The sequence below is a fragment of the Artemia sp. Qi Xiang Cuo genome, chromosome 3 (assembly GCF_049724085.1).
Source record: "Artemia sp. Qi Xiang Cuo chromosome 3, ASM4972408v1, whole genome shotgun sequence".
Classification (NCBI taxonomy): domain Eukaryota; kingdom Metazoa; phylum Arthropoda; class Branchiopoda; order Anostraca; family Artemiidae; genus Artemia; species Artemia sp. Qi Xiang Cuo.
Genome location: NC_142796.1, coordinates 12,368,269 through 12,395,858, shown reverse-complemented (window position 1 = coordinate 12,395,858; position 27,590 = coordinate 12,368,269). Strand labels below are relative to the sequence as shown.

At 35.8% G+C, this 27,590-nt stretch overlaps 1 protein-coding gene across 1 annotated transcript in view; it reads left to right on the top strand.

Annotated features, from left to right (window-relative positions):
- The window catches only part of LOC148953773 (carbonyl reductase [NADPH] 1-like), a 94,386-nt gene extending 78,437 nt beyond the window's left edge, over positions 1-15,949 (top strand). The window contains exons 5-7 of the mRNA XM_089085894.1: positions 1,816-2,054; positions 9,382-9,587; positions 15,729-15,949. Coding sequence (XP_088942020.1) covers positions 1,816-2,054; positions 9,382-9,587; positions 15,729-15,853 — 570 coding nt within the window. The 3' untranslated portion in view covers positions 15,854-15,949. The remainder of the gene's footprint in view (positions 1-1,815; positions 2,055-9,381; positions 9,588-15,728) is intronic.
- The last annotated feature ends 11,641 nt before the right edge of the window (positions 15,950-27,590 follow it).

Here is a 27,590-nt window from a genome sequence, read left to right as displayed (position 1 = left end):
AAAAGTGATCCTCGTCCCTAAAAAGTGATCTTCTGAAGGTCCCTAAAAAGAGACTATGGACCTCGGAAGATCCATAGTCCCTAAAAAGTGAGCTACTCATCCCTAAAAAGTGATCCTCGGTAGCTTACTCCATCAAAGCAAAGTATGAAATAACATCATAAGGAGATATGCATCAATACCACAGAGAAGAAATGCCCTGCTTTCCTGGGAAATTTTATTGCACGTCGCAAGCTTGAAAACAAACACATGTGCCTCTAGAATTAGCAACACTTTTTGTGAAACCACTAACATTGAGAACTTGAACATGTAGCTAAAGAGTAATGGAAACATAAGGGTGGAAACTGATAGTAGCCATTTTGCCAAAGAGTGAAATAACCAAATATAGCCGAAAATAACTAAGAGTATAAGAGAAAATTAAAGGTAGAAACTGGTACTAGCCATATTGCCAAATAGTGAAATAACCAAATATATCCGAAAATAACTAAGAGTATAAGAGAAAATTAAAGGTAGAAACTGGTACTAGCCATATTGCCAAAGAGTGAAATACCAAATATAGCTGAAAATAACTAAGAGAATAAGAAAAAATTAAAGGTAGAAACTGGTACTAGCCATATTGCCAAAGAGTGAAATAACCAAATATATCCAAAAATAACTAAGAGTATAAGAGAAAATTAAAGGTAGAAACTAGTACTAGCCATATTGCCAAAGGGTATAATAGCGAAAGACTATGGGAAACATATCGGGAAACTGATACAAGCCATGTTTCCATAAACTACTATATAATAGCTAAACATAGTCAAGGAGTATGAAAAACATAATGGTTGAAAGTGTACTAGCCATGTTGCCAAAAACTATAAAATAGCCAAATGTAGCCAACAATAGCCAAAGAATGTGGGCAACACATGAGGGTGGAAGCTGGTACTAGCCATTTTGCCCAAGAGTATAATAGCCAAAGAGTGTGGGAAACATATAGGGGTGGAAAATGGTACTGGTTATGTTGCCAAAGAGTTTAGTAGCCAAATGTAGCCAAAGAGTATGATAAACATATAAGAGTGAGAACTGGTACTAACCATGTTGCTGAAGAGTATAATACCCAAATATAGCCAAAGACTATGAAAACATATAAGGGTGGAGCTGGTAATAGCCATGTTGCGCAAGTAATCGCCAAGGTGTTCTGTCTCCTTATCGGGAAATCCCTATGGAATAAAAACTAAGTTGTTTAAAGGCAAAATTATGTGTTTTTGCTGCTGTGGTGGTGTTATTACTATCCTACGGCTGCGAAACTAAGTCATTAAAGCCCCAAATGCCCAAGAGCAGGATATTTTCTACCACTAGTTTCTATAATATATTCTGAAAGTCAGGCAACCTTTTAGAGTCAGCAATAACATTATTAGCAGTAGAACTGGAAACTGGCAACCTTTGCGGGACGTCAACTAATTCAGATATTTCTTTAGAAAAAGCCATGTGCTAATTTACCAGAACGGCGCGGAGTCGAACCAATGCCTAAAGGGGCTCTTGTTGCCGTTGTAGATTAAGCATACTATCATTGATTCCAATTTAGAGGCGCTTGGGTGGGTCATAAAATATTGCAGACATTGGGATCGAAACTGGATGCCGATTTTCGAGCCATTAACAGCAAACAGATCTGGTTTGATCCTGTGTTGAACGGCGAACAGATCCAAACACGTTGCTGGATCTTGATGAGCCAAGAGCATGCGCTGTGAAACAAATAAGTAATTAATATATCGCTAGTAGCTAATAGTAAAAATAGAATTTGATATGCTAAGGGCTTAAACGAGATAATTTTTATTTTAGAACGCGGCCACTGAACCATTTGGCGAGCAGGCAGAGAACACAATTAAGACCAACTATTTCAGTAATTTGAATGTGTGCAATATTTTGTTTCCACTTTTGAGGCCACATGCTCGGGTTGTCAATGTTAGCAGCTCTGCAGGGTTTCTCCGTAAGATTCCCGGGGATGAGCTTAGGAAGAAACTATCCGCTCCAGACGTGACAGTTGAGGAAATCAGCCAGCTTATGAAGGAATTTGTTGAGTAAGTTTGCTTTTTCTTTCAAAATTCTCAAGTTTTACTTAAAGGCTCTCTAAGCTGAATCCATTAAACTGTGGTTGTAAAGTAGGTTCGGTAGTTCTCAAGCTCATATTACTGTTGGCGTCTTGACCACAGAGTCGTGACTAGCCAAAATGTGTTCTTTTCTTTTTTTTGGTGGGGGGGGGGGGTAGGGGGTAATGCATTTCACCCAGTGGCTGACAATTTTCACCGGTTGATTTGGGTGGTATTGCTATTGAAATTTGTTCCTTAAAAAAAATTGAGCCAGTAAAATAGAAGCGTGTCGCGCTACCATTTTTATCAACTGGCTGAAAACATTGGAGTGGGGACGTTGTAAGGTGCATTGCAAAAAGTTCCTGAAAATGAATAAAAGTGACTTGTGTTGAGTCAGTTTTAATTTCCTTCACTATTTTTAAAGTTAAAGCTTCTAGAGTTAAAATTGATCTGAAAACAACATCCATTAGTTTTGTATATCGCTTTGCTGTTCCCTTGACGACTTAGTAACCCAGCCTACAGAGGCTTAGCATGTTATCTACTGTAAGGTTCCTTTTGGGGGGATGTCCTTACCTTTGATTGTGAAAGATAGAATTACTTTGTTGAGTCGAGTTTTATTTCCTTCAACATCTAAGTTTAGACAAAACCAAAAATTACAGATTAAACTAAAAAAAGAATATTTGTTACTTGGTAAGCCTGCTTTACTGTTGGCTTTTTGACCATCGCACCGAGCATGGTATGTGTCGTAAGGTAACTGTTGCAAGAACTTTTAGGAAATATCTTTAACGTCCTTATTTAAAATAAGGACTTAATAGGGTAAGTTTTTTTTCCTTAAAGTTTTAGAGTTTCATCTTTAATGCTGATAATCAACTGAAAAGAAGATTATGTCTGCTGCTCGCTTCGCTGTTGGCTTTGTGACCTAGAAAAGGGCTATAGCATGGTAGTTGTCGGAAAGTACCTTTATCAAGTCATATTTAGGGGCCCCTTTTTTCTTTGCTGAGAATAAATACAAGCTTATTTGCCATTACTTATCTTAGTAAGCAGTTACGCCGCTGGAGATTTTCTTTATTGTTACATAGACAACTCATACGGCCGGTAATTATCCAATTACCAAGATTTGCAGAATTTCACCAAGTATCTGTTGTTGGTTCCTGTCTTGCTAAAAAGAAAAAAGAAATACATCACAGTGTTTAGTATTATAAAGTTGCAAAAAGAGAGAGAGAGAGAAAAAAAAAAACTAGCCGCCTTGCTAAGTGTATTAGCTGAAAACAGATGAAGTATAAATGCAATGTTTGAGTAATTCATTTTGAAGTTATAATAGCTGTGTCATTTGCAATGACTTATGCGGCAACAGTATCACTGTTAAAATAATCCAACTTGTGTAATACAGCTTTAATATCCGCTTCTTTATGAGTTGTTGAGCTATATGAGTCATGAGTTGTATGAGCCTAACTTTGTTGAGCATACTTTAACTTCTAATGAACATCGTAAATACCGTCTGGCCTTGAAAGCGTCCATAGAAGTAGACGGCACATGGACCAAATTTTGAATTTGTTAAATAAAAGTTTAATCAGTCTTGCGTTTGCCATGGAATTTGATAATCTTGAATTGCGTGTTTACTTAGAGATACTGCAGGCTCGTTTCTGCTGGTCGCAACAACCATAGTCCTTCTAGCAGATTACACTGTCACCGTAAAAAGACAGACAAGTAGGAAATGTTCGTTTTCCACTGCTCTCAAGAATTTCTGATTCACTTGACGGGCGACCTCTGAGACTGTCTATATTTATTTTTCAGACCTAGGGAGATTTCTAACTTTCTCTGCTGCTTTTGGAATTGTTAGAAAGTGCTGGGTGCCAATCGTTCATCATTAAGGAAATTCAATTTCTATTTGTAGAACAAAAAATAAAAGTATGGAAGACCACGTCGCCAGTCCTAAATAAATTTAGAAAGAAATTTACAAGTTGGACCATTGTGTTATTTTGACAATGATAAAAGAAGAACGCAAGGTTAAACGACAGATTTTTGGAACGTTTCTGGATGTCATCTTTAACGACAGGCCCAAAACTAAAAGAGAAATATAGAAGGGAGATAAACAGTGTTAGGAAGTAAGTGTAATATTCGTCGTCCCAAAATATAAAATATTCAAGCCTGGTAGTTAATGGACTGTTCTGCATTCTGCACTGCACTACTACTACTACTACTAACATCTCATCGCAGTTGTTAGTAGTAGTAGTAGTAGTTCTGCACTGCCTCCTTATATGACATTTGTGCACTGCCACAAGTCTCCTTATATGACATTTTAAGATGTCAAAGTATCAAATGTTCATTGTCTCCTTATCAAACGGTTGTTAATAAATGTCCTTATCAGATGTATCAAATGTCTATGGTACCTCTGACAAATATTTAATGTCTCTTTATCAAATGTCAGAGGAATTTAACGACTTGCGTGTGAAGGGACAGTGGGGCTAGAAAGTTGTCTACGCTTTTGAATGCTCACCAGTCTGTTCCCGTGCCAAAAGACATCTTCCACTTCACTTTTAAGCGGATCTGAATGCTTTCGTCCAATTATCAGAAAAGGCGCTTACGCCTCAGAAAATAATCATTCCCATATCGAGCGGTTTCAAGGTTCTTTCCTCATAAATCGGTAAGCTTACATAAGTTGTTGGTAGACCTACATAAGTAGGTCTTACCTCATAAGTTATCAGCCTGAGTAGAAAAAAATAGAACTCCATTCCGTCTTGCTGAAAAATCGGCCGTGGGATCTTGCTGAAATAGAGGCCGTGTTAGAGGTTCCGAGAACCTCCTTGGGTATCCGATAATTTAGAGATTTTAGAGGATAATTTAAGAGGTAGAGATAATTTAAGAGGTTAGAAGATAATTTAGAGGTAGAGATTGGAATCGTTGCATGATTTCGACTGAAATTAATTCCAAGTGCATGATTTTCTGCTATAAAGCTGATGGTTGAATTGCTGGAAGAGTTAAGGGCCTACCAAGGCTCAGCATTCACGTATATTGTCAGTTCTTTCAGGGTCCCGGTTCAAAGAATCTGCAACAGGCATATTTTTCCGCAAAAAGTAGCAATGAGTTGAGCGGCAAGGGCCCATGGTGGTCCCTTCATCATTAATTTGAAATTATTTGCATGATTCCGGTTCAAACACCGTCCAACATATCCACCTTTTTGCTAACAAGTCAGCGTTGGAGGAGTTGGGGGAATTGCTTTTTCTTTCTCTTTTAACAAATGTTTAATTTAGTTTGTACTTTCGTTTGTTCTTTCAATGTTGTTTCTTTGGTGATATGACTTCTGAAGAGTCTTTGCCCTCTTGATGTTCACAGCTTTCTTAATTTGGTGTGTTCTTCATCTGCTTTTAAATTATTTAACAGCTATGGATGTACCTCCTTTATTTTGGGAATCAGTGCCATATTTCTCTACATCCGCTGTCACTATTTGTCAGAAGACGGAGTATCTGGTGATAAGCAGCGTGTTGTAAGCCGATAAATCCTAGTACCAACTCGCAACATGCTACTCAGTTTGGGTTGCCAGACGTCCTTTAACATTAACAAACGTCCAAAAAATCCTAATAATGCTACCTAATAAACGTTATAACGTAAAGAAACGTAATGTCCAAACAATCCTATGGGATGGTGACTATATTTTACTATCCGTCTGGTATTTATTTTCGTCTTGTTTTCTCCCTTAACTGACGAATGGCAGTGCACCATTAGTGACCACATATATATTATTTAAACTTTTTCCTACTTCTACCATCCCTGTCAAAACAGAATTATTGCTTGAGAGTTGGATTTATTTTGCGCGTCAACGTAAAACTCATTCAATTTTTTTAGGTTTTAATTTGTTTTGGGGCTCTGAAGAGTAAATGGCCAACTAGAATTGTCATTACTTTTTATGCTCGATAGACGGGAAGGCTTAAATTTCATTTTGTAGCTAATATTGAATTTTGATTACCATTTTTTGGTCGATAGATTTGTAATAAAAACCTATCCAGGTATAATAAAAACCTATCCACATATCACAACATACTGTTTATCTAGGATTGTTACACGTCTTGTATGCATACATCCTGTCTCCATATTTTGCCATTTACCTCCTTTTCTATTTGTCTTGTTTTCTTCCCTAACTATTTGTCAGACAGCTCACGAGAGACGGTGCAACGCCAAGTACATCATTCGTGATCGCGGGTCTATTATCTAAAGTTTTCCCGCAAAAATGTTGGTCGTTATTAAATTGTTGTTGCTTTTTATGCTCAACAAGTGGATGGCTCAAATTTCGGTGACTATTTTGCAGCTAAGACTTTTTTGATTACTATTTTTCTGGTCGATAGATTTGTTCGCACAAAATCAATTGCCTATTTCGTGGGACGTATAATCCCCTTGGTCGTTGACAGATTTATGTATATATACATAAAACTGCATCCATATTGGACGGATTCCCCCTCTCCAATTTTTTTTTTACTTTATACTTTATTTACGACGCGTCTCCTTTTTTATGTTTATAAGGATGGTTTTCAGGATCGGTGAAAATATTTTTAAAACAACATTTTTTTTTTCAAGTATTCACAACCCTGCGAAGGAAAAATGAAGCCTTTTTGAAAACCTCCAAACATCCAAGGTGCATAGTTTTTTCGCATAGTTAAGTAAGTTTTGAAGAATAGACGAAGTGTTAAAACTAAAATTAATTTATTAGAAGTCACGATATTGACAGTTTGAATTGGCTTGGAAACATGAATGCTTTGAAAAATTGAGATTCAAGTTCCCTGTGTAATTTTTTGTATTTTGTTTTTCTGCTTTCCCCTGGTATTAATGTATTTATGTATTTCTATGTGCTAGTGTATGTATTAAGTGTTTAATATATATGTATGTGTGTAATGTGTTTGTTTTTTTTCATTGAACCGGTCGGCCATTTTGAAGCTACAAATATGTTTAATGTTACTTTCCAAAAAAGAGGATGTAATGTCTTTCGATTTTGGACCCTGGCTTTGCAAAAAATAAGCCTTAATTATACTCAGAGCCGTTTCTTGGACTGGCGGTGCCCGGGGCAAAATTAATTAAAGTGCCCTTCCGACTCAAATATAAGCAAAAGAAGCCGAATCAAAGGGAAAAATTTGATCATAGTGAGCAACCCCCCTCCCTTTGAACGACTCAGGCTGCACTGTTAAGGTAATTACCTAATTGTGATTATCAATTTATCATACTAATCCACCATCTATCAAACACATCATGGTAGCAAATAAGGAACGACTCGGCTCAATAGCAACTGAAACTCTAAAAAATGGAATTTTGAAATTAATAGATACATCAAAAAATTAGCCTACTATGTCGATTCCAAATCTACAATATTCATTAAGTTTAGTGTTATCCATCAAAGGCTGAAAAGCCTGACAAAATTTGCCTGGTTTTCTAAAATGGGCGAAACACCTCCTAAAGGTCAAGGAATCTTAATGACACCATCAGATTCAGCGTATCTGAGAACCTGTATACAAAAATGTGGAATTTTGTATTTTTTGCCAGAACAAAGATGACGGATGCGTGTTTTATTTATTTATATTTTTTCCATTTTTTTTCAGGGGTGATTGGATCGAAAATAATAGTCCTAGAAGATCTGGAGAGGATGCATTCGAACGGAAATTAAAAGTTCTAATGCTCTTTTAAAGTGACCAAAAAGATTGGAGGGCAACTAGACCCCCTTCCATCCCCATTTTCCGCAAAGTTGTCCAATCAAAATTTGAGAAAGTCATTTTGTTCAGCATAGTTGAATGGGGGGGGGGGGATTATGTGCTCTTTGTGGGTTTTCATAGTGAAAATTTTCCTTGGAGATGGAAATTTTCGTGGGGGGGGGGGGTCAACTTTCCAGGGAAAATTGTACACCGGGGAGATTTGTCAGTAGTCCTATGCGAAGTTCTTTTCATTTCTCTTACTCTCTCTTTGGCAGCTCAATTTTGCATGCGAAGATGTTCTAAAGGAATTATCTAGGGGCTTTTTTTCAGCGTTTTTGGATTTCCTAGAAGAAATTTCCATCGATGGGGGGATTTTCAGGGGGATCAAGACAACTATTAGACATTAAAGTCTTTTTCAAATGACAGTAGGCTATGCTAAGGAGAATTTTTTAGTCTAAATCGTCCGCAAGGAATTTTAAGGGGAGGGGGGGGGGGTATTTTAGCGAGGATGGAACTCTCCCGAAGTATTTTTTTTGGGGGGGGGGGGAATTTTCCATGGAGGCCGAGGCAAATTTGCCGGCATTATGTGAAAAATGATCAGAAATTAAATAAAAAACAAGTTTTTTTTTTAACTGAAAGTACGGAGCAACATTAAAACTAAGAAAGAACAGTAATCAGTCCGTATATGAAGGGGTTGCCCCCCTCCTCAATACCTTATTCTTTGCGCTAAAGTTCTACTGTTTGTTCCAATTTCCTAAAAACAGCTCCTGACCCACAAGGGCCATTTGATTAGAATAGGAAGCTTTTTATAAGTGCTTAAAACTCTAGCGTGAAGAGCTAGGTATTGAGAAGGGGGGGGGGGGTATTACCTTCTTATACGGAATAATTTTTGTTCGTTTTGAGTTTTAATATTTATCCTTACTTTCCGTTGAAAAACTTGCTTTTTTTTAAATAACCAGTACAAATCTTTTCTTATTTTTTAGTTGTCAGAATTACCAGTTGATTTATAATTAAAACTAGTTTATAAGCTACGAGTATAATCTAAGAGAACATACATATTCTACTACTATACTACTTATAGTAGTATAGTAGTTTTATTCAAGAATATACATATTTATATTCTTCCTACGTTTCGCTACCTGAGAGCGAAATCGTCCTACTGTTCGCTAACTCATTAGGAGGAAACGTAACTTAGTTTTGAATGCTTCTTTTGAGTTTTCCATAGTCATGTTAATAAAGTATATCTTAAATAGAATGTAACCTATTTTTCTGTTCTCAAGGCTGACCGTTCGAGTGGAATATATTTTAATTAAAGTTCATGCTTTCTTTGCAATATTTTGTATGTTATTTTTCTGGTCTCCAACGGTTTTAAAATATCGACGAAAGGCAACAATGTTGCTAACAGCTAAGGTCCAGCTATATATACCTATAGAATGAAAATTTTGGAATTTGGTGCAAATGGTTTTTTGGTTGAAAATAAAATTGAAAATTCTTGAAAAGGAACTATTTTACTATTATATAATTTTGAAATTGTATAGTTCCGCAAAAGTTTGAAATCATTCATAAGTTGAAAATAAGTTTAGTATTAGTTGAAAAATTCTTGAAAAGGGGCAATTTTCCTGTTCTATAATTTTGAATATTTTTAGGTCTGCAAAATCTGGAAATCATTCAGAAAAGGGCTGGCCAAACAGTACCTATGTAGTCTCCAAGGTGGGTTTAAGTGCCTTGACAAGAGTCCAACATAGGATGTTCCAGCAAGACCCACGCGAAGACATTGTCGTCAACCATGTTCATCCTGGGTATGTCGACACAGATATGACTAGCCACAAAGGAGTTCTGAAACCCGAAGAAGGTTGTTCATGAATTTTTTTTATGCAAAGTAGATAAAAATCTTAATACTTTAATTATAAATATCTGCAGAATAGTTTTTGTAAAATTTTTCTCTCTCCCAAAAATTTACGTATTTGGAATTTATGTAAGAAATGAAGAGACAAAATCAAAATTTCGTTATCAAAAGATAGAAGCATTCCAAATTTGGAGTTGAATAGTAGTAAAATTCACTGGAATTAAAATTGATTAAAATTATATTTAAAAAGAAGGCAAGCTTTAAATGCTAAAAACTGGATAAGCACCAGTTGTAAGCACCCGGAAAATTCCCCCATATGTCAAATTGAGCTTCCAAAGGGAAGTATGAAAAGTAAAAAAAAAAATTAAGAGTTTGGAATACTCTTCCTGTATTCAAAATATGGGTAGAATATATGGTGTAGAATAATCTGTAGTATTTTAGGGGGGTATCCGCTGGGGCTATTCTCCTGGAGAAGGAATTAGTCTAGAACCATCTCTTTTAGGGGGAACGGGGGAAAGGATATTTTCGAAATGTCGCACAACACTTCCTTTAAAATGTCACATTTTTGAAACCTACGAAGAAAAGAAGTAGCTTTCATATGAAGCTTTTTTTTCATTAAAAAATTCATACTCATAAAAATGACTAAAACAGAGCGTATTTCGTTTTGCATTTCGCCTTTCGAAATTTCGCATCTGAATTTCTATCAAACAGTTCGTGGTAACGAACTGTAAGTAAGGAGTGACGCGGTTCAATAGTAACCGAAACTCCAAAAAACGGAATTTTGATATCAACATATATATATATATATATATATATATATATATATATATATATATATATATATATATATATATATTCTGATTCTTAATATATAATATTCATTAAGTTTAGTGTTAACCATTAAAGGCTACGAGCCTGAGAAAATTTGCCGGATTTTCAAAAAAGGGGGAAATATCTCCTAAAAGTCAAAGCATCTTAATGATTTTGATTAAAGTTATATAATCTTAATGAAAATCACGTCATCAGATTCACCGTATCAGAGAATCATACTGCAGAGGTTCCAAGCTCGTATCTGCAAAAATGTGGATTTTTGTATTTTTGCCAGAAGAAAGGCCTTTTTTCCTAAAAGTCGTCTGATCAAAATTTTTAGATAGCCGTTTTATTTAGTATAGCTGAAAGGTACAATAACTATATACTTTGAGATAACATGACCCCCCAGAACCACCGGAGGAAGGACTGCGAGTTATGAAATTGTGCCCATTGTTTACATTTAGCATTTAAAGGGAAGTATACGCAATTTTTAAGAGGGGGTGGAAGTTTCCGGGGTGAACTTTCCAGGGGCAATTTTACACGGGGAGAATTTACCAGAATTCGTCTATGAAATTCATTTTATTTGTCTTACCTTCTCGTCGGTGACCCCCATTTTACATGTGGAGATGCTTCGGGGGAATTCTCCGGGAGAAAATTTCAGCGGAGTTGGAATTCTCTGGGAGATTTTTACGCTCTGGGGGATATCCCACGGGAGAAAATATCCATGGGGAAATTATCGCCTGGAGGAATTCTCCTGTTGGAGAAACTTTTAATTTGGGAGGGGGGATATCCGTGAAATATTTATCACGTAGGAGGGATTGCCCCATGACCTTAAGAAAAGTCAGAAAATAAATAAAAAGCAAGTCTTTCTTCAAATGAAAGTATGCTAAGGAGTATTTTTCAGGCGGTATCGTAAGCAAGAAATTTTCTGGGAAGGAATTTGCAGCGAGGATGGAATTGTCCGGGGATAATTTCTCAGCAGAAGAATTTTACTGGAGGCATTTTTCCTGTGAGAGATTTTCCACGGCGGGGGGTGAATTCCTTGGTTTATTTGAAAATTGATAAGAAATTAAATAAAAAACAGACAAGTTTTTTCTACTGAAAGTAAGGAGCAACATTAAAACTTCAAACGAACAGAAATTATTCCTTTTATGAGGGGGTCTGTCTCCTCTTCAATACCCCTCTCTTTACCCTAAAGTTAGGGTAGCAACATTAAAACTTCAAACAAACAGAAATTATTCCTTTTATGAGGGGGTCTGTTTCCTCTTCAATACCCCTCTCTTTACCCTAAAGTTAGGCCTTTTGTCTCAATCCTTTAAGAAGGAATCCTGAAACACAAGGGCCGTGTATTTAGAATAAAAAACTTTAGCGCAAAATAAAGGTATTGAAGATGGGGCAGCCCCCCTCATGTACGGAACAATTTCTGTTTGTTTTAATTTTGAATGTTGCTCCTTATTAAGGCTGAAAAGAACTTGTTGTTTTATGTTTAGCATAATTTAAGGGTGGATAGGAAAAGATTTAAGCCTTGAAGGAAAGCCAAGCTCTGTAAGAAAAAAAAAAATTCAAAATCTTGTTAGAGAAATTCTGTGTATACTTAGACTAGTTAATGGAAGTTGACGAATTTATTAAAAGTTTTTGATTCACTTTCTTCAAAGAAAGAGAAAGCCTACCCCTCCCTTCAGAAAATTCTTACATAAACACCATCTGTGTTTAAATTTTGTCCTGAAAATACTCCGATCTGTTCAAAATGAATGTGCAATGTTATAAAACTAAGGCTGAAATATCTGTGTAAATGTGAAGGTTTCTTTTTTATAAATTACTAACAATAAAAAGAATAACAATTAGGTAATTTTAAATACAGTTAATAGTAACCGAAATACAGTTGAATATTTTGGCTATATTTCTATTACCCGACCTCAGCAAAACAAAAAAAGTAGAATGAAGATAAAGTTCAACTTGCGTAAAAAGCGAGCTTAAATTTTAAAACCTAATTATTAAAAGCTAAGTATATTTAAATATATATTTATTAAAGTATAAAATTAGTAAAAAAAAATATCAGTAAAATTAACAATAAATCAGTCCTAACATTAATGCTTTAAAATTTTTCTTTATAATCTGCTTTAAAATTTTTCTTTATAATCTTTCTTTAGACACTAAATAATATCGTAAGTTTTTCTTGTTTTGGAGTCATTTCTACATTTTCTTTTTCGTTGTGTTCTTTCTCCGATCAAGCTCCATCTACACTAATGTGATTTGCATTTTGCAGTAAGATCCTGTATTAGTGTTGTTTGTTTATTTTTCCCGCCATTGTAGATTACGTTCTCGCAAGCTCCCATCTACACTAATGTGGTTTGCATTTTGCAGTAAAATCCTGTATTAGTGTTGTTTGTTTATTTTTTCCCGCCATTGTAGATTATGTTCTCGCAAGCTCCCATCTACACTAATGTAATTTGCATTTTGCAGTAAAATCCTGTATTAGTGTTGTTTGTTTAATTTTTCCCGCCATTGTAGATAAAGTTCTAGCAAGCTCCCATCTACACTAATGTGATTTGCATTTTGCAGTAAGATCCTGTATTAGTGTTGTTTGTTTATTTTTTCCCGCCATTGTAGATCACGTTCTCGCAAGCTCCCATCTACACTAATATGATTTGCATTTTGCAGTAAGATCCTGTATTAGTGTTGTTTTTTTATTTTTTCCCGCCATTGCAGATTACGTTCTCGCAAGCTCCCATCTGCACTAATGTAATTTGCATTTTGCAGTAATATCCTTTATTAGTGTTGTTTGTTTAATTTTTCCCGCCATTGTAGATAACGTTCTCGCAAGCTCCCATCTACACTAATATGATTTGCATTTTGCAGTAAGATCCTGTGTTAGTGTTGTGTTTTTATTTTTTCCCGCCATTGCAGATCACGTTCTCGCAAGCTCCCATCTACACTAATGTGTTTTGCATTTTGCAGTAAGATCCTGTATTAGTCTTGTGTGTTTATTTTTTCCCGCCATTGTAGATAATGTTCTCGCAAGCTCCCATCTGCACTAATGTAATTTGCATTTTTCAGTAACATCCTGTATTAGTGTTGTTTGTTTATTTTTTCCCGCCATTGTAGATCACGTTCTCGCAAGCTCCCATCTGCACTAATGTGATTTGTATTTTGCAGTAAGACCTTTTATTAGTGTTGTTTGTTTATTTTTTCCCGCCATTGTAGATTACGTTCTCGCAAGCTCCCATCTGCACTAATGTGATTTGCATTTTGCAGTAAGATCATGTATTAGTGTTGTTTGTTTATTTTTTCCCGCCATTGTAGATCACGTCCTCACAAGATCCCATCTGCACTAATGTGATTTTCATTTTGCATTAAGATCCTGTATTAGTGTTGTTTTTTTTTTTTTTTTTTTTTCTCGCACATAAGTTCATTTTGAGAAGTTCGATATCAAAAGTAGAAACATAAAAAGTGATGAAATTAGCAAATTAGAGGAAAAATATAATATTTCTTTCAATAGCATTTGAAGTAATCAAAATCTGTTACCAAATTAGGAGTTTAATGTTTGCGTTAATTGACTGAATTATATACAACATTTTTTTTTATACAAAGTTATACAATTATAGTACAGTGATGCTTCCTTCAGAAGAAAAGATTGAGAAAATTGTTAAAACGGAAATAATCACAAAAAATAAAGAGACAAATATAAAAAGAAGCAGTTTTAAACAAAAATGTACGAATTCGTCATTAAGATCAAAGACTTAGAAATAAAATTATGTTTTTGTTTGTAATACAAAGTCCTTCGAGTTCAAAGTCTGATTGTTCATTTCGAGTCCTAAGCTGACTCGGAAGAGATGCATACTGAATTACTTGAAAGACACAAATCAGTGACGGGAGATGAGATATGAGAATGAGATAATGAGAAACAGAGAAAATTGACGGCTTCAAGAGAAAGATAAAGAGAAAATAGGCATTATTAAAGAAAAATCTAAAACTTTGGTAAAGAGGAACAACAGCAGAGGAATGTCACTGTCAAAGACTTGAAAACAATATAAAGTACTCAAATGAACTCGAAAGAGAAAGATTCGAATGTTTTTTTTATTTATTTATTTTTTTTTTTTTTTTTTTACCGATTACTTTCCAGACAAATTATTAAGAATAAGCAGGCTATGCTAAAATGATCCCAAATCGTGGCCGACATTCTACACATATAAATATATATATATATATATATATATATATATATATATATATATATATATATATATATATATATATTCTGTTTTTTAGAGCTTCCGTTACTATTGAATAGCGTCACTCCTTACTTACAGTTTGTTACCACGAACTGTTTGATAGAAATTCGAATGCGCAATTTCGAAATGCAAAACGAAATACGCTCTGTTTTAGGTTTCTTCGTAGGTTTCAAAAATGCGACATTTTAAAGGAAGTGTTGTGCGACATTTGGGAAATATCTTTTCCCCCGTTCCCCTCCCGCCAAAAAAAATGGTTCTAGACTAATTCCTTCTCCAGGAGAATAGCCCCAGCGGACAACCCCTGAAATACTATAGATTATTCTACACCATGTATTCTACCCATATTTCCAATAAAATCCTTTAGGAGTTGGGCTGTTTCTCCCACGTGACATTTCGTCATTTAAAGCAGGAAGGTATAATTAGCACCAAAAAGACAAGATACTACGAAAAAAAAGAAAACTAATAAAACGTCTATCAAGTCCATAAATATCACTAAAGTCATCCACCCGAACCGATAATATCATTGCATTTATTAGTCTCGGTTCTTTCCATTCATCAAGCCTGAATTATTATATTACTAAGGCCGATTCTTAGAGAGATTTAAACTAGCTTTTAAATACAGGAAAATTTACATTTTTTTCAGCAATTTTCAACGTGTTTTTAATCTACAAAATTCTGTTCACCAAATTTTAAAAACTTAATTCAATATACAAGTGAAACTATAGATTAATCTTAAATGTTGTATCTTTTGTTGGTTATTTAACCGTTGGGGAGAAGGCAAGTAACGTAGCTGAGCTAGCACAGGCAACATCGAGCTGACAATTAATAAATCAGAGAATTTTCAGTTTGATATTTGACCTAATTTCTAACAGTTTTATCAGGCGGGCTCAACTACTTCCTTTCAATAATAATCGTAATTTAATTTTGATCCACTAACATTATAATAAAGTGGAATAACACACATACGAAAGAAAGAAAACACATTTATACATACAGTATAAATACTGTATAGCCAATTAAATAGTTTGTGCACTGTCTTTTTCTTAATGTGTATAATTGCCCGTTTTATTTTATATTTTATTTTGTTTATTTGTGCATTTTTTAGGCGCTCGAGCTCCTAGCTGGCTCGCATTATTGCCCGAAAATGTTGAAAAACCCAAGGGAGATTACGTATGGTACGACTGCCAAATTGTCGACTGGGTGAATGGCCCAACTCCTGCCGCACATTAAGTGGCTACAAACTACAGTTGATGTGTCTTTTTTTGTTTGTGGTTCGTTTTTATTTTTTGGGTAATATTAAGTAAAATGCAGCATTCCTACCATCTATTTACCATTTTATTACCAGTTATAGAAATCCGATAAACAGCTTGAGCAGACTCACAAAATCGACGCTTAGACAAAAGTCCAACTACGTCCACCCCCCCCCCCCCAAAAAAAAAAATTAAAGTGTAGTACCAATAGCCACGGACTATTGTCTCTTCCTTGGTATTTTGCGACCAGGGTTGCCTACCTCTTCGGCTCTTTTTGCATTATAGAAGAGCCCTTCTTATTATTATCAAGGTTGTCATCTGTGTTCTACCCCATCCCGAAAAATAAAATCCATATGCCAGATTTGGACAAGTTGCTTGGGCAAGTCATTCTCGTCCCTGAAAAGAGAGAGGAGAGTCACGTACTACTCACCAGCTATAAGTAGCAAGCGGGATTAGATTTTCAGAATCGGGTCTAGCGAGAGAGCTTATTTTTACTCGGGGATCTTTTCTTTACCAATGAGTGCTTGATTTACCAATGAATTGAAATGTTTTAATAGCCAATGAAATTTGAGATATCATTTATCTAGACAAAATATGATATATTGAGAGTTGAAATTACTAATGAATGCTTCATTCATCATTGGAATTAAATGCTTTGATTACCGATGAATTTTCGAGATATCGTCTATCTAGTTTAAATTTGAGATATCGAGTGTTAAAATTAACAATGCTTGACTGGCCAATCTATACTTACTAAAAAATTCTTTAATTTAATTTTTAATTTAAAAAGCACTTTTAAACGAAAGTTTTTGACAAAGACTGCATTTTATAAAATCCCATACATTCGTTTTCGCAATAAACCTTTGGGATTAATTGAAATCATAGTTACCATTCCGGAATAAACTTCAAATGTCAATTTTTTTTTAACATGTCAAGTTTTGGGTCACTATGGGCTGAACGAAAATTAGGTTCTTTACTAAGTTGCAGGGATCACTACAGCCATGATATTTTGCACCTATAGAGAACTAAAAGAAAGAAATATTAACTAATATCTTCAGAATAAGTAAAGAGTAGCGCCATAGGACCCGCAGAAAGCATTAAGAATTTAAGGGGTTCACTGCTCACTGAACACCTGCTCACTCCACCTCCGAACTAGTAAAGAAGAAATGAGTAGCGCCGGATACTACCATATTAAACATGTTTATAAACAAAATGAAATATCTACATAACTAATAAATATATATATAAAGATAAACTTATATATATATAAAGCGTGTTTAGTTTATTGAAATATATATTTATTGAAATATATATATAAAGATAAACTTAATATAAACTTAAATTTTCCATATAGAATTGTCAGTGAAAAAAGCACATAATCTAACACAATTCCCGTGGTTCCATAGTGCAAAGAAGTATATTGCCATCTTTCAAATTCCATTTAACAAAAATGTCAAATAGCCTACATACATCAAACTATAGGATTCTATACTACCTGTTGAAAAGGTAATATTCTTCGTTAGCATAAACGCAATAAGACTCTGACTAGGGGATAGACTTTCGATGTATCAAAATGGATAAACGACTCAGATAAGTCAGGTAGAAAAGTTTTTTTCTGTTTTTTTTTTAGTTTTTTTTTTATAGATAAAATGTGTCCTAGAAACCGCGTACAGTTAGGTATTTTGATAAATTTCATTGTCTGTTTTAAATTTTTTGAGGCAAGATGATTGTTAAAAAAATGCCGCTTTAAAATACGTATTTAAATAATTGCTGCAACTTCGAAAATATTTTTTTTTCTTTTTTACAGACTGATTTAAAACTAACAAAGCAACCTCCTACAAAAAAAAACCCACTAAAATCTAAAATTTTGTTTAATTTGTGTTTAATTTTTCCAAAATAAGACAGATTTATGAAAATGAAATTAAAGCCTTTACTAAACTAAATGGAATGCTGAAGTAGAAATAATATTAGGGGGGTGTTTTAGCAAAAATTTGTAGCCTTTGTGCAAGGAAGGAAGGGGGCAGATGACGGGAAGATAACCTCTTGTTCGAAAAGCGAACCTCTTGTATGAAAAGCCAACTGTTTGAAAAGCCAACCTTTTGTATTCTTATTGACCATTAAGCAACCAAATTTGTTGCATCAAATTGTTGAAGCGTGGGGTAAATTTGGAACCCCCCCCCCTTCTCCGAGTCAATACACTAAACACGCATTGAATAAAAAAAGAATAATTTCTTTATTTTTTTTGCCTAGAGAAGGCATTGAGAAAAATATATGTCACATTTTAGATTGAACACATTAAAAAGACATGTTTTAAAAGGAAAAATGGAAATTGCCGTAAGAATTATTTAGATCATTTGTCTGGGGGGGGGGGGTAGTTTGAAGGTAGACTATCTGCCTATTTGAAGCAGATACATGGGCACCCATAAGGATGGGCAAGGGGGGACGCCCGCCCCCCCCCCCTGGCTGAATGACGGTGTCATATATTTGTATTAATTAAAAAAAAAATTCCACAGAATAAATTTTCCAAGAAAAGTAGAGTTCTATTAAGTCAAAAATGGGCAGAAATAAAGTCAAATAATCTTCCAAACGTAAAACTACCACAAATAACTATCAACGACTAAATGAAACTAAAAATGACCAGAAATTATAAAAAATAGCCTGATCAAACTCAAAACGAGCAAAAATTAAAATTACATAACTGAGAACATTACATTACCAGAACATAACTTAGGCTTTACTGAAAAAAAAAGAAAAATGACTGAAGATTGTCAGTTTTATCTTCCTATAAACTCAAAACGAAGTGCCCATTAGACCAGGTAAGCCCCCCACCCCCACCCCCACCCCTGCCTAAAATTCAGTCTATGGGCGCCCATGAGCAGATAGACTATCTGCTGTGGAGGGACAGAGCTTCTCAAATGGTCATGGATAATTGAAGGACATTATCGATATAGGCAACCATGACTTATCTCCACGCTTTTATACTCTTTTAAGACCGGGTAACGGAGTTACCCGGTACTCAGCAGTAAACAGGTGGTCGATAAGTTCATTGGCGAATCGAAACCAGTTAAACAGATTTCGACTGGGAATCCCCGCTTGTGAAAACACTCATAAAACCTGTTATCTCACGGTTTAAAATATACCAGCGAAAAACTTGCAGACGGGGAGCCCTCACTTGTAAAACTTTCATGAAATTAGTTATCTCAAAGTTCAAAATAAACCAGTTAAGCACGTTTGGACCAAATAATTATGTTTGGGTTTGTAAGACCATCGCATTTGTTATGACTTTGAGGGGCTAGTAAAAGACCTGCCAGAAATGACTTAGTTGTATGAAGGCGTAGAATGTAATTAAAAATAACCAAAGATTGTCACCGACAGCTTAGATCTGGTAAATGTTGACAATGAATATTGTTCGAAACATTGAAAAGTATTCAGAGAATATCTTATTTCTGAATATTGAAATCTGAAGTTTCTCAAACAATATACCAAAACACATATGAGAGCAAAACAAGTCTTACGAATGTAATAGGTTATTCATTATGGCTCTTTTTGTTGAATTTTGTATATGAGTTGTCCCTGAAATTGTATGTACACACTAAAAAAAACTCCATCGAGTCAAGTAGTTGCGGTAAATTGGATTGTATGGAGGATACACATGCACGCACACAAAAATGTGAACAAAACTTTTGAATTTAAGCTACATAAACGTATTTGAATGGTTTTGAGGACTTTCCATGTATTCCTTTTGAATGAGTCGTTCAACAGCTGTGTTGATTAATTTGATGTTCGGGCTCATTCGGTTGGAAATTTGAATTTTTAGTGTACTTCATAAGAGTCATCAAGTGATTGGAGGGCAAATATCCCACGTCTCACTCCCATTTCCGCTGCCATCCCCCCAAAAAGATCCGATATAAATTTTGAGATAAACATTTTTTTTTTCAGCATGATTGAAAGGTCCAATGAAAATACCTCTAAGGATGACATGACAGCTGTTAGGACAATGACTGCAATTTCCATATTGTTTACATACTTTCACTTTTGTGTCTTTTACTTTTATAATGTTTTTACTTTTATATCTTTTTTACTTTTATACTTTTACTTTTATAATGTTTTTACTTTTATAACTTTAATAAGTTAAATAATATTAACATTTTTATTACTAAATATCAGTATATGTGTATTGAACTGACCATGCACATTCATTTGTTTTTTTTTTCAGTAAAGTGCAAATTATGTTCTGGCCCTGGGAAAGTATTGGGGTTTTGAGCCCTAATCATGTTAATTTCTGCTCGTTTTGAGTTTGTCTCGGTTATTTATTGTACTTTCTGCTGGTTTGGGGTTTCATTTATTTATCGATGCTGATTTGTGGTAGTTTCATGCTTGATAGACTTGTTTACTTTTCTTTGAAAAACTTATTTTGTGGAAAAAGTTTTTTAAATTAACTTCTGTTCGTTTTATATTGAGATAGTCTTTTCAGGGAAAAAGAAAATAATTGTTAAAATCTTTTGGTTTTTAAGACTTTGTTGTTTGACCTACTATTTATATGCTTGAGAAAAGTTTTCAGCAAATTTTAACAACATACACCCTTTTAAAAATCTTGACACAAATAGTAGTGTTTAATATAGTTTCATACCTCCTCTAGTTTAGTAATCTGTTTACTTTCTTTGATAGCTTGGATACACTTACGCTATTTTGATTTGGTTAAATTTTAAGAGCAGAAGTAGCCCCAAAACTTTGAACATAATACCCTCAGTCGTTCTTGGGATCCTGCTGAGATGCCTTTGGGAATTAGCCTTAACACAGTGCATTTTGATTTAATCTTAAGGCAACATTTAGTTTTGAAGCATATTGGGCAATTGGGTGGGTGGGCGTGGGAGGGGACCTAGTTGCCCTCCAATCACTTTCAAATATTAGAAAGGGCATTAGCCCTTTCTAGTTTTAATCGAATGAGCCCTTTTCGAAGTTCTTAAGACAACTCCTTCGATACGAAGTGCCCTGGTCTAAACAAAAAAAGAGAAAAAAATAATAATAAATTTTACCCAAGGCAACTTTTATAATAAAAATGTCAAGCCTTCCAATCACTTTCGAGTATTAAAAAGGGCACTAGCCCTTTCTATAAACACCTTATATGCCCCCAGGGCATAAATTACAACCCTCACCCTGAGGGCTGTGAGAGGGTTGTCATCCTCAAAGACCTAATTTCAAGAACTTTGAAATACCTTGAAAAAAATGGCTATCTCAAAATTTTGATTGGATGTGTTTGGGGAAAGGGTGGGCATGAGAGGGGCGTTAGTTGCTCTCCAATCACTTTCACCTATTAAAAAAGGCACTAGCCCTTTCAATTTCCAATCGAATGAGCCCTTTTGAAGTTTCTACCACAACACTTTCAATAAAAAATCTTATATGCCCCCAGGGCATAAATTACAACCCTTGCCCTGAGGGTTAGGGGGTTTGTCATCCTCAAAGACCTAATTTATAAAACTTTTAACTACGTTGAACAAAATGGCTATCTAAAAATTTTGATTGGATGTGTTTGGGGGAAAGGTGGGCGTCAGAAGGGGGTTAGTTGCCCTCCAATCACTTTCGACTTTTAAAAAGGGCACTAGCCCTTTGAATTTCCAATCGAATGAGCCCTTTTTCAAGTTTCTACGACAAAGCTTTCAATAAAAACCTTATGTGTCCCCAAGGCATAACTTACAACCCTTACCCTGAGGGTTGTGGGGGGGAGTGTCATCCTCTTAGATATAATTTCCAGACCTATCAACTACTTTGAAAAAAAGGGTGGGCGTGGAAGGGGTGTTAGTTGCCTTCCAATCAATTTCAACTATTAAAAAGGGCACTAGCCATTTTAATTTCCAATCGAATGAGACCTTTCTGAAGTTTATACAACATCGCTTTCTATAGAAAACCTTATATGCCCCAGGATACAAATGATAACCCGTGCCCTGAGGGCTGTGGGGGGTTGTTATCCTCAAAGACCTAATTTCCAGAATTTTCAACGACGTTGAACAAAATGGCTACCTCAAAATTTTGATTAAATGTGTTTGGGGAAAAGGTGGGCATGAGAGGGGGGTTAGCTGCCCTCTAATCACTTTTGCCTGTTAAAAAGGGCACTAGCCCTTTGAATTTCCAATCAAATGAGCCCTTTTTCAAGTTTCTATGACAAAGCTTTCAATAAAAACCTTATATGCCCCCAGAGCATAACTTACAACCCTTACCCTGAGGGTTGTGGGGGGAGTGTCATCCTCTTAGATATAATTTCAAGACTTTTCAACTACTTTGAACAAAATGGCTATCTCAATATTTTGATTGGATGTGTTTGGGGAAAAGGTGAGCGTCAGACGGGGGTTAGTTGCCCTCAAATCACTTTCGACTATTAAAAAGGGCACTAGCACTTTGAATTTCCAATTAAATAAGCCCTTTTTTAAGTTTCTATTACAAAGCTTTCAATCAAAATCTTTTGTGCCCCCAGAGAATAACTTACAACCCCAACCCCGAGGGTTGTGGGGGGAGTGTTATTCTCTTAGGTATAATTTCCGGACTGTTCAGTTACTTTTAATAAAGTGGCTATCTAAAAATTTTGATTGGGAGTGTTTATATAAATAGTGGGCGTGGAAGGGGTGTTAGTTGACATCTAATCACTTTCGACTATTTAAAAGGACATTTTCCATTTCAATTTACAGTGAGATTAGCCCATTTTTAAGTTTCTATGACAACGCTTTCTAAAAAAAAATCTTATATGCCCCCAGGACATAACTTACAACCCTTGCCCTGAGGGCTGTGGGGGTTGTCATCCTCAAAGACCTAATTTCCAGGACTTTCAACTGCGTTGAACAAAATGGCTACCTCAAAATTTTGATTAAATGTGTTTGGGGAAAAGGTGGGCATGAGAGGGGGGTTAGTTGCCTTCAATCACTTTCGACTATTAAAAAGGGCACTAGCCCTTTGAATTTCCAATTGAACGAGCCTTTTTTGAAGTTTCTACGACAGCGCTTTCTATAAAAACCTTATATGCCCCCGGAGTATAGCTTACAACTCTTATCCTGAGGGCTGTGGAGGAGTGTCCTCTTGAAAAACATAATCTTTATGTGGAAATCAACTACGCTGAACAAAATAGCTATTTCAAAATTTGGTTGGATGTGTTTGGATAAATGGTGGGAGTGGAAGGGGTGTTAGTTGCCTTCCAATCACTTTCGACTATTAGAAAGGGCACCAATTTCCAAACAAATAAGCCCTCTCTGTAGTATTTACGAGTATCCCTTCCATAAGAACCATATATGCCCCAGGGTATAACTTACAACTCCTGCCCACAGGCCCTGGTGTTTTGTGTCGACACCAGAGTTTTGTTATCTAACCTTTTAACTATTTTTAACAAAATGGATATCCCGTAATTTTTATTTGATTCATTTGGGGAAAAAAGAGGCGTATAGGGGGGGAGTAGTTGGCCTCCGATCTCTTTTGACTCTTAAAAAGTGAACTAGAACTTTCAATTTCCAAGGGAATGCCCTCTTTAAAGTTTATACGAGGATCCCTTCAATAAGAACCATATATACCCCAAGGGCATAACTTACAACGCCTGTCCCCGGGCCCTGGGGGGTTGTGTCGACACAGAATTTTTTTTTATCTGTCCCTTGAACTATTTGTTAACAAAATGGTTATTTCAAAATTTTTATCTGATGCATTTGGGGGAAAATTACGTGGGGGGGGGGGTAGCTGCTCTCTGATCACTTTTGACTCTTAAAAAGTGAACTACAACTTTCAATTTCCAATCAAATGAACCCTCTCTGAAGTTTACACAAGCATCCCTTCCATAAGAACCATATATGCCCCCAGGGCATAACTTATAACCCTTGCCCTGAGGGCTGTGGAGGAGTGTCCTCCTGAAAATCATAATCTTTATGTGGAAATCAACTACGCTGAACAAAATAGCTATTTCAAAATTTGGTTGGATGTGTTTGGATAAATGGTGGGAGTGGAAGGGGTGTTAGTTGCCTTCCAATCACTTTCGACTATTAAAAAGGGCACCAATTTCCAAACAAATAAGCCCTCTCTGTAGTATTTACGAGTATCCCTTCCATAAGAACCATATATGCCCCAGGGCATAACTTACAACTCCTGCCCACAGGCCCTGGGGTTTTGTGTCGACACCAGAGTTTTGTTATCTAACCTTTTAACTATTTTTAACAAAATGGATATCCCGTAATTTTTATTTGATTCATTTGGGGAAAAAAGAGGCGTATAGGGGGGGGGGGGAGTAGTTGCCCTCTGATCTCTTTTGACTCTTAAAAAGTGAACTAGAACTTTCAATTTCCAAGGGAATGCCCTCTTTAAAGTTTATACGAGGATCCCTTCCATAAGAACCATATATACCCCAAGGGCATAACTTACAACGCCTGTCCCCGGGCCCTGGGGGGTTGTGTCGACACAGAATTTTTTTTTATCTGTCCCTTGAACTATTTGTTAACAAAATGGCTATTTCAAAATTTTTATCTGATGCATTTGGGGGAAAATTACGTGGGGGGGGGGGGGTAGCTGCTCTCTGATCACTTTTGACTCTAAAAAAGTGAACTACAACTTTCAATTTCCAATCAAATGAGCCCTTTCTGAAGTTTACACAAGCATCCCTTCCATAACAACCATATATGCCCCCAGGGCGTAACTTATAACGCTTGCCCACGGGCCCTGGGGGGCTGTGTCGACACCGTAGTTTTTGTTATCTGAACTTTGAACTATTTTTAACAAAATGTCTATCTCAAAATTTTTATCTGATGCATTTCGGGAAAAAGGGCAGATCGGGGGGGGGGGGCTAGCTGCCCTCCGATAGAGCATCCTTCCCATACGAACCTTATGCCTCCTTGGCCTAACTTAAAACGCCTGCCCCCGGGCCCTGGGGGGTTGTGTAGACATTAGAGTTTTGTTATCTGACCTTTGAACTATTTTTAACAAAATGGCTACCTCAAATTTTTTATCGGATGTATTTGAGGAAAAAAGGGCTTGGGGGGGCTAGTTTCCCTCTGATCACTTTTGACTCTTAAAAAGGGCACTGGAGCTCTTGATTTCTAATCGAAAGAGCCTTGGAGTTCATACGACGACCCCTTCCATATGAAGTGCCTCTGGGAAAAAATTTAATAAAAATAAATAATAAAACGTTGGAGTCGTATGGCCTTTATTATAGGCAACGCTGTAGCGTTGCCTCTGATAACATAACATTTTACTTAGTTTTACTAAGTAATTATTGACTTAATGTTTTTAACTTGGTTAAAAATGATTCTTACTAAGAAAAAAATAAAATAAAACGCAAATTATAATTTTTTTTTTTATTGGCTAGATATTAGTTCAGAGATTTATAAGCGGCCCAGTTTTGACAAAACTACATATAAAGTATTTTTGATTGGTTCCATTTCCGTGCTAGAATAGAACAAATTTGTATGCCAGAAAATTTTGAATGAGCTTTGAAATAACTGCTAAAGAGATTAAAACACCTAACCAATCTTGGGGGCAAGTTGGGGACACCCATGACACACTGTAATTTTTGATAAATATCTTTTTGACTATCTCACTGAAGAAATGAAAAATGGTTCTTGCTAAATTTTGAAAACGTTTTATTACCTCGGAAATTTGATACATCATCTATCTAGGTGAAATTTAAGATGTTGAGGGTAAAAATTACCAATGACAAAAATTAACAATGAATGCTTTATTTACCATTTAAATTCCCTTTTTGTCCCAACCCGTTGAAAATCATAAAACTTTCCCTGTAGTTCCATATAGTTTTCATATAAATTACCCTCTTTTGTCAGCCTCCAAAAAAAGTTCTACATTCTTTTTTATAGGCTATAGTATTTTTTGACTATTCACAATCTAAGCATATTTTGTGAAGTATTCTAATTCTAAAAACCTACATTTTTGTCTATAAAAGCCTTAAAAACCATAATGTTCGTCAAAGGATATAAAACAGTTATTAGAATTGAAACATATGGCTGTTTTAATTTACTTTCGAAAACATCTCTCATGATATGTCAGAATAATTACTGTTTTTTTTTTAATAAATCTTGTTTTTGTAAATCAAAAGTAATGTTGTTTTTTCATATGTCAGCATTTTTGTATCATACTTATCGGACAGGTTATACTTAAAATGATGTGTATTATTATAGAAGTACCACAAATCACCGGGAAAATTATTTGTTTATTTTCAGCTTGGAAATTAAAAATTAACTCCCAAGGATTTTACTGTTACTTAGATATAACTAGTTGATAAGGAAGCTATTTCTGCTGAAACCATGATATTCATATCAAGGACTTACTGCTAATTGCTTCGTCGTGATATGTTTTCACAAATGGTAAGAAAAAATGACTGGTAAGTAAGACTGACTTATCAGTAGGTATGACATACTTACCGTCCCTGTTAAATTGGTACTGATACCTTTGGAGTCATGGAACTGTATCATGACTTATAAGAAAGGAAACTATAGTTCGAGGGGTCGCTCTCTCTCTCTCTCTCTCGGAAATCATATACACCAGGTGACGAGTGCCAAGCGTCGCGGAAGTCTCCAATTGTATTGGCGAGCGTTCCAAGCGTTTTAGGGACTGCCAAGCATGGCAGAACTGTGCCAAGCATGGCAGAACTGTCCCAAGCAGAGCAGAACTGTGTAGGATATGTGGTGTTTCCATATTTACACCAGGTAGCAGGAAGTCAGTGCTCCCTCACTATAATTCCCTTCTGAGAACAAAGTGACAATCGCCATCTATCACGACCGGGCGAAATTAGAAAGTTAATTAAAAAACTGGACTAAATATTAAGTCGTTTTTGGAACTGTGAATAATACTAGACTTTAGAATTCTGACTATATTTTTCATGCTTGTTAGCATGGCTGCTGTGGAAAACTGTATCCAAGCCGGTGGAATGTCTCCTCCCCTTCAAATAACCCTAGATCTGCCACTGCTTTATTGATTTCTATGGTCCTTTGCCTCATTCATTGCCTTATTATTTCTCTCTTGCCAGCCTTCATCAGGATCAGAAAAGGGAAATTCGGCTATTATCGAGCATGTCTAAACTTTGTCAAGACCGACCTAAAGGCCTACCAGATCCCCAGCGTTTCGGCAGAAAGTAAAACTGCAACTAGCTCGAGGTCTTCGAAGATTGGGTGTAAAATCGGTAGCCTTCTTTGGATTGGTTTGTGATATTCCCAGGACGTTTTGGACTTCAAGAAGCTTGGAGGTAGTCATCTGAATTAAGCACAAGTAAGTAAGCAATTCAAATGGTTCGTTCCGTGTAAGCTGATAGTAATTGGTTACTTATTATTGTCTTAGTCAGCTTGAGGGCCACGTTGATGCAATAGAGAAACTATGCGTTCGATTTGAGCTTATGAAGATAATAAGGATAAAGACCTCCAGAGCCATTGCTGGTGCACAGGGCATCGAATTGACGTTTGAGTTTGTCGTTCTTTATTGTAACAAGGACAAGCAGCAAGCCTATTGCCCAGCCTTACTGCAGCGGGGATATAGCTGGGACCCGTATTTCCAAACAGAGCAAATCCAATGCACAATGACTGTTTTCTTGTATCGATAATTTTATTGCTCAATTCACCAAAATCGACGTTTGTTGTCTTTTGACGACAGAAAAACGGCCCGTTTTCTTCTTTCTCACTAGGAAAAGTCACAACTTGAGATTGGAACGATGTATATTTTCATTTCTCTTCCTTAATTAAATTCTTTATTCA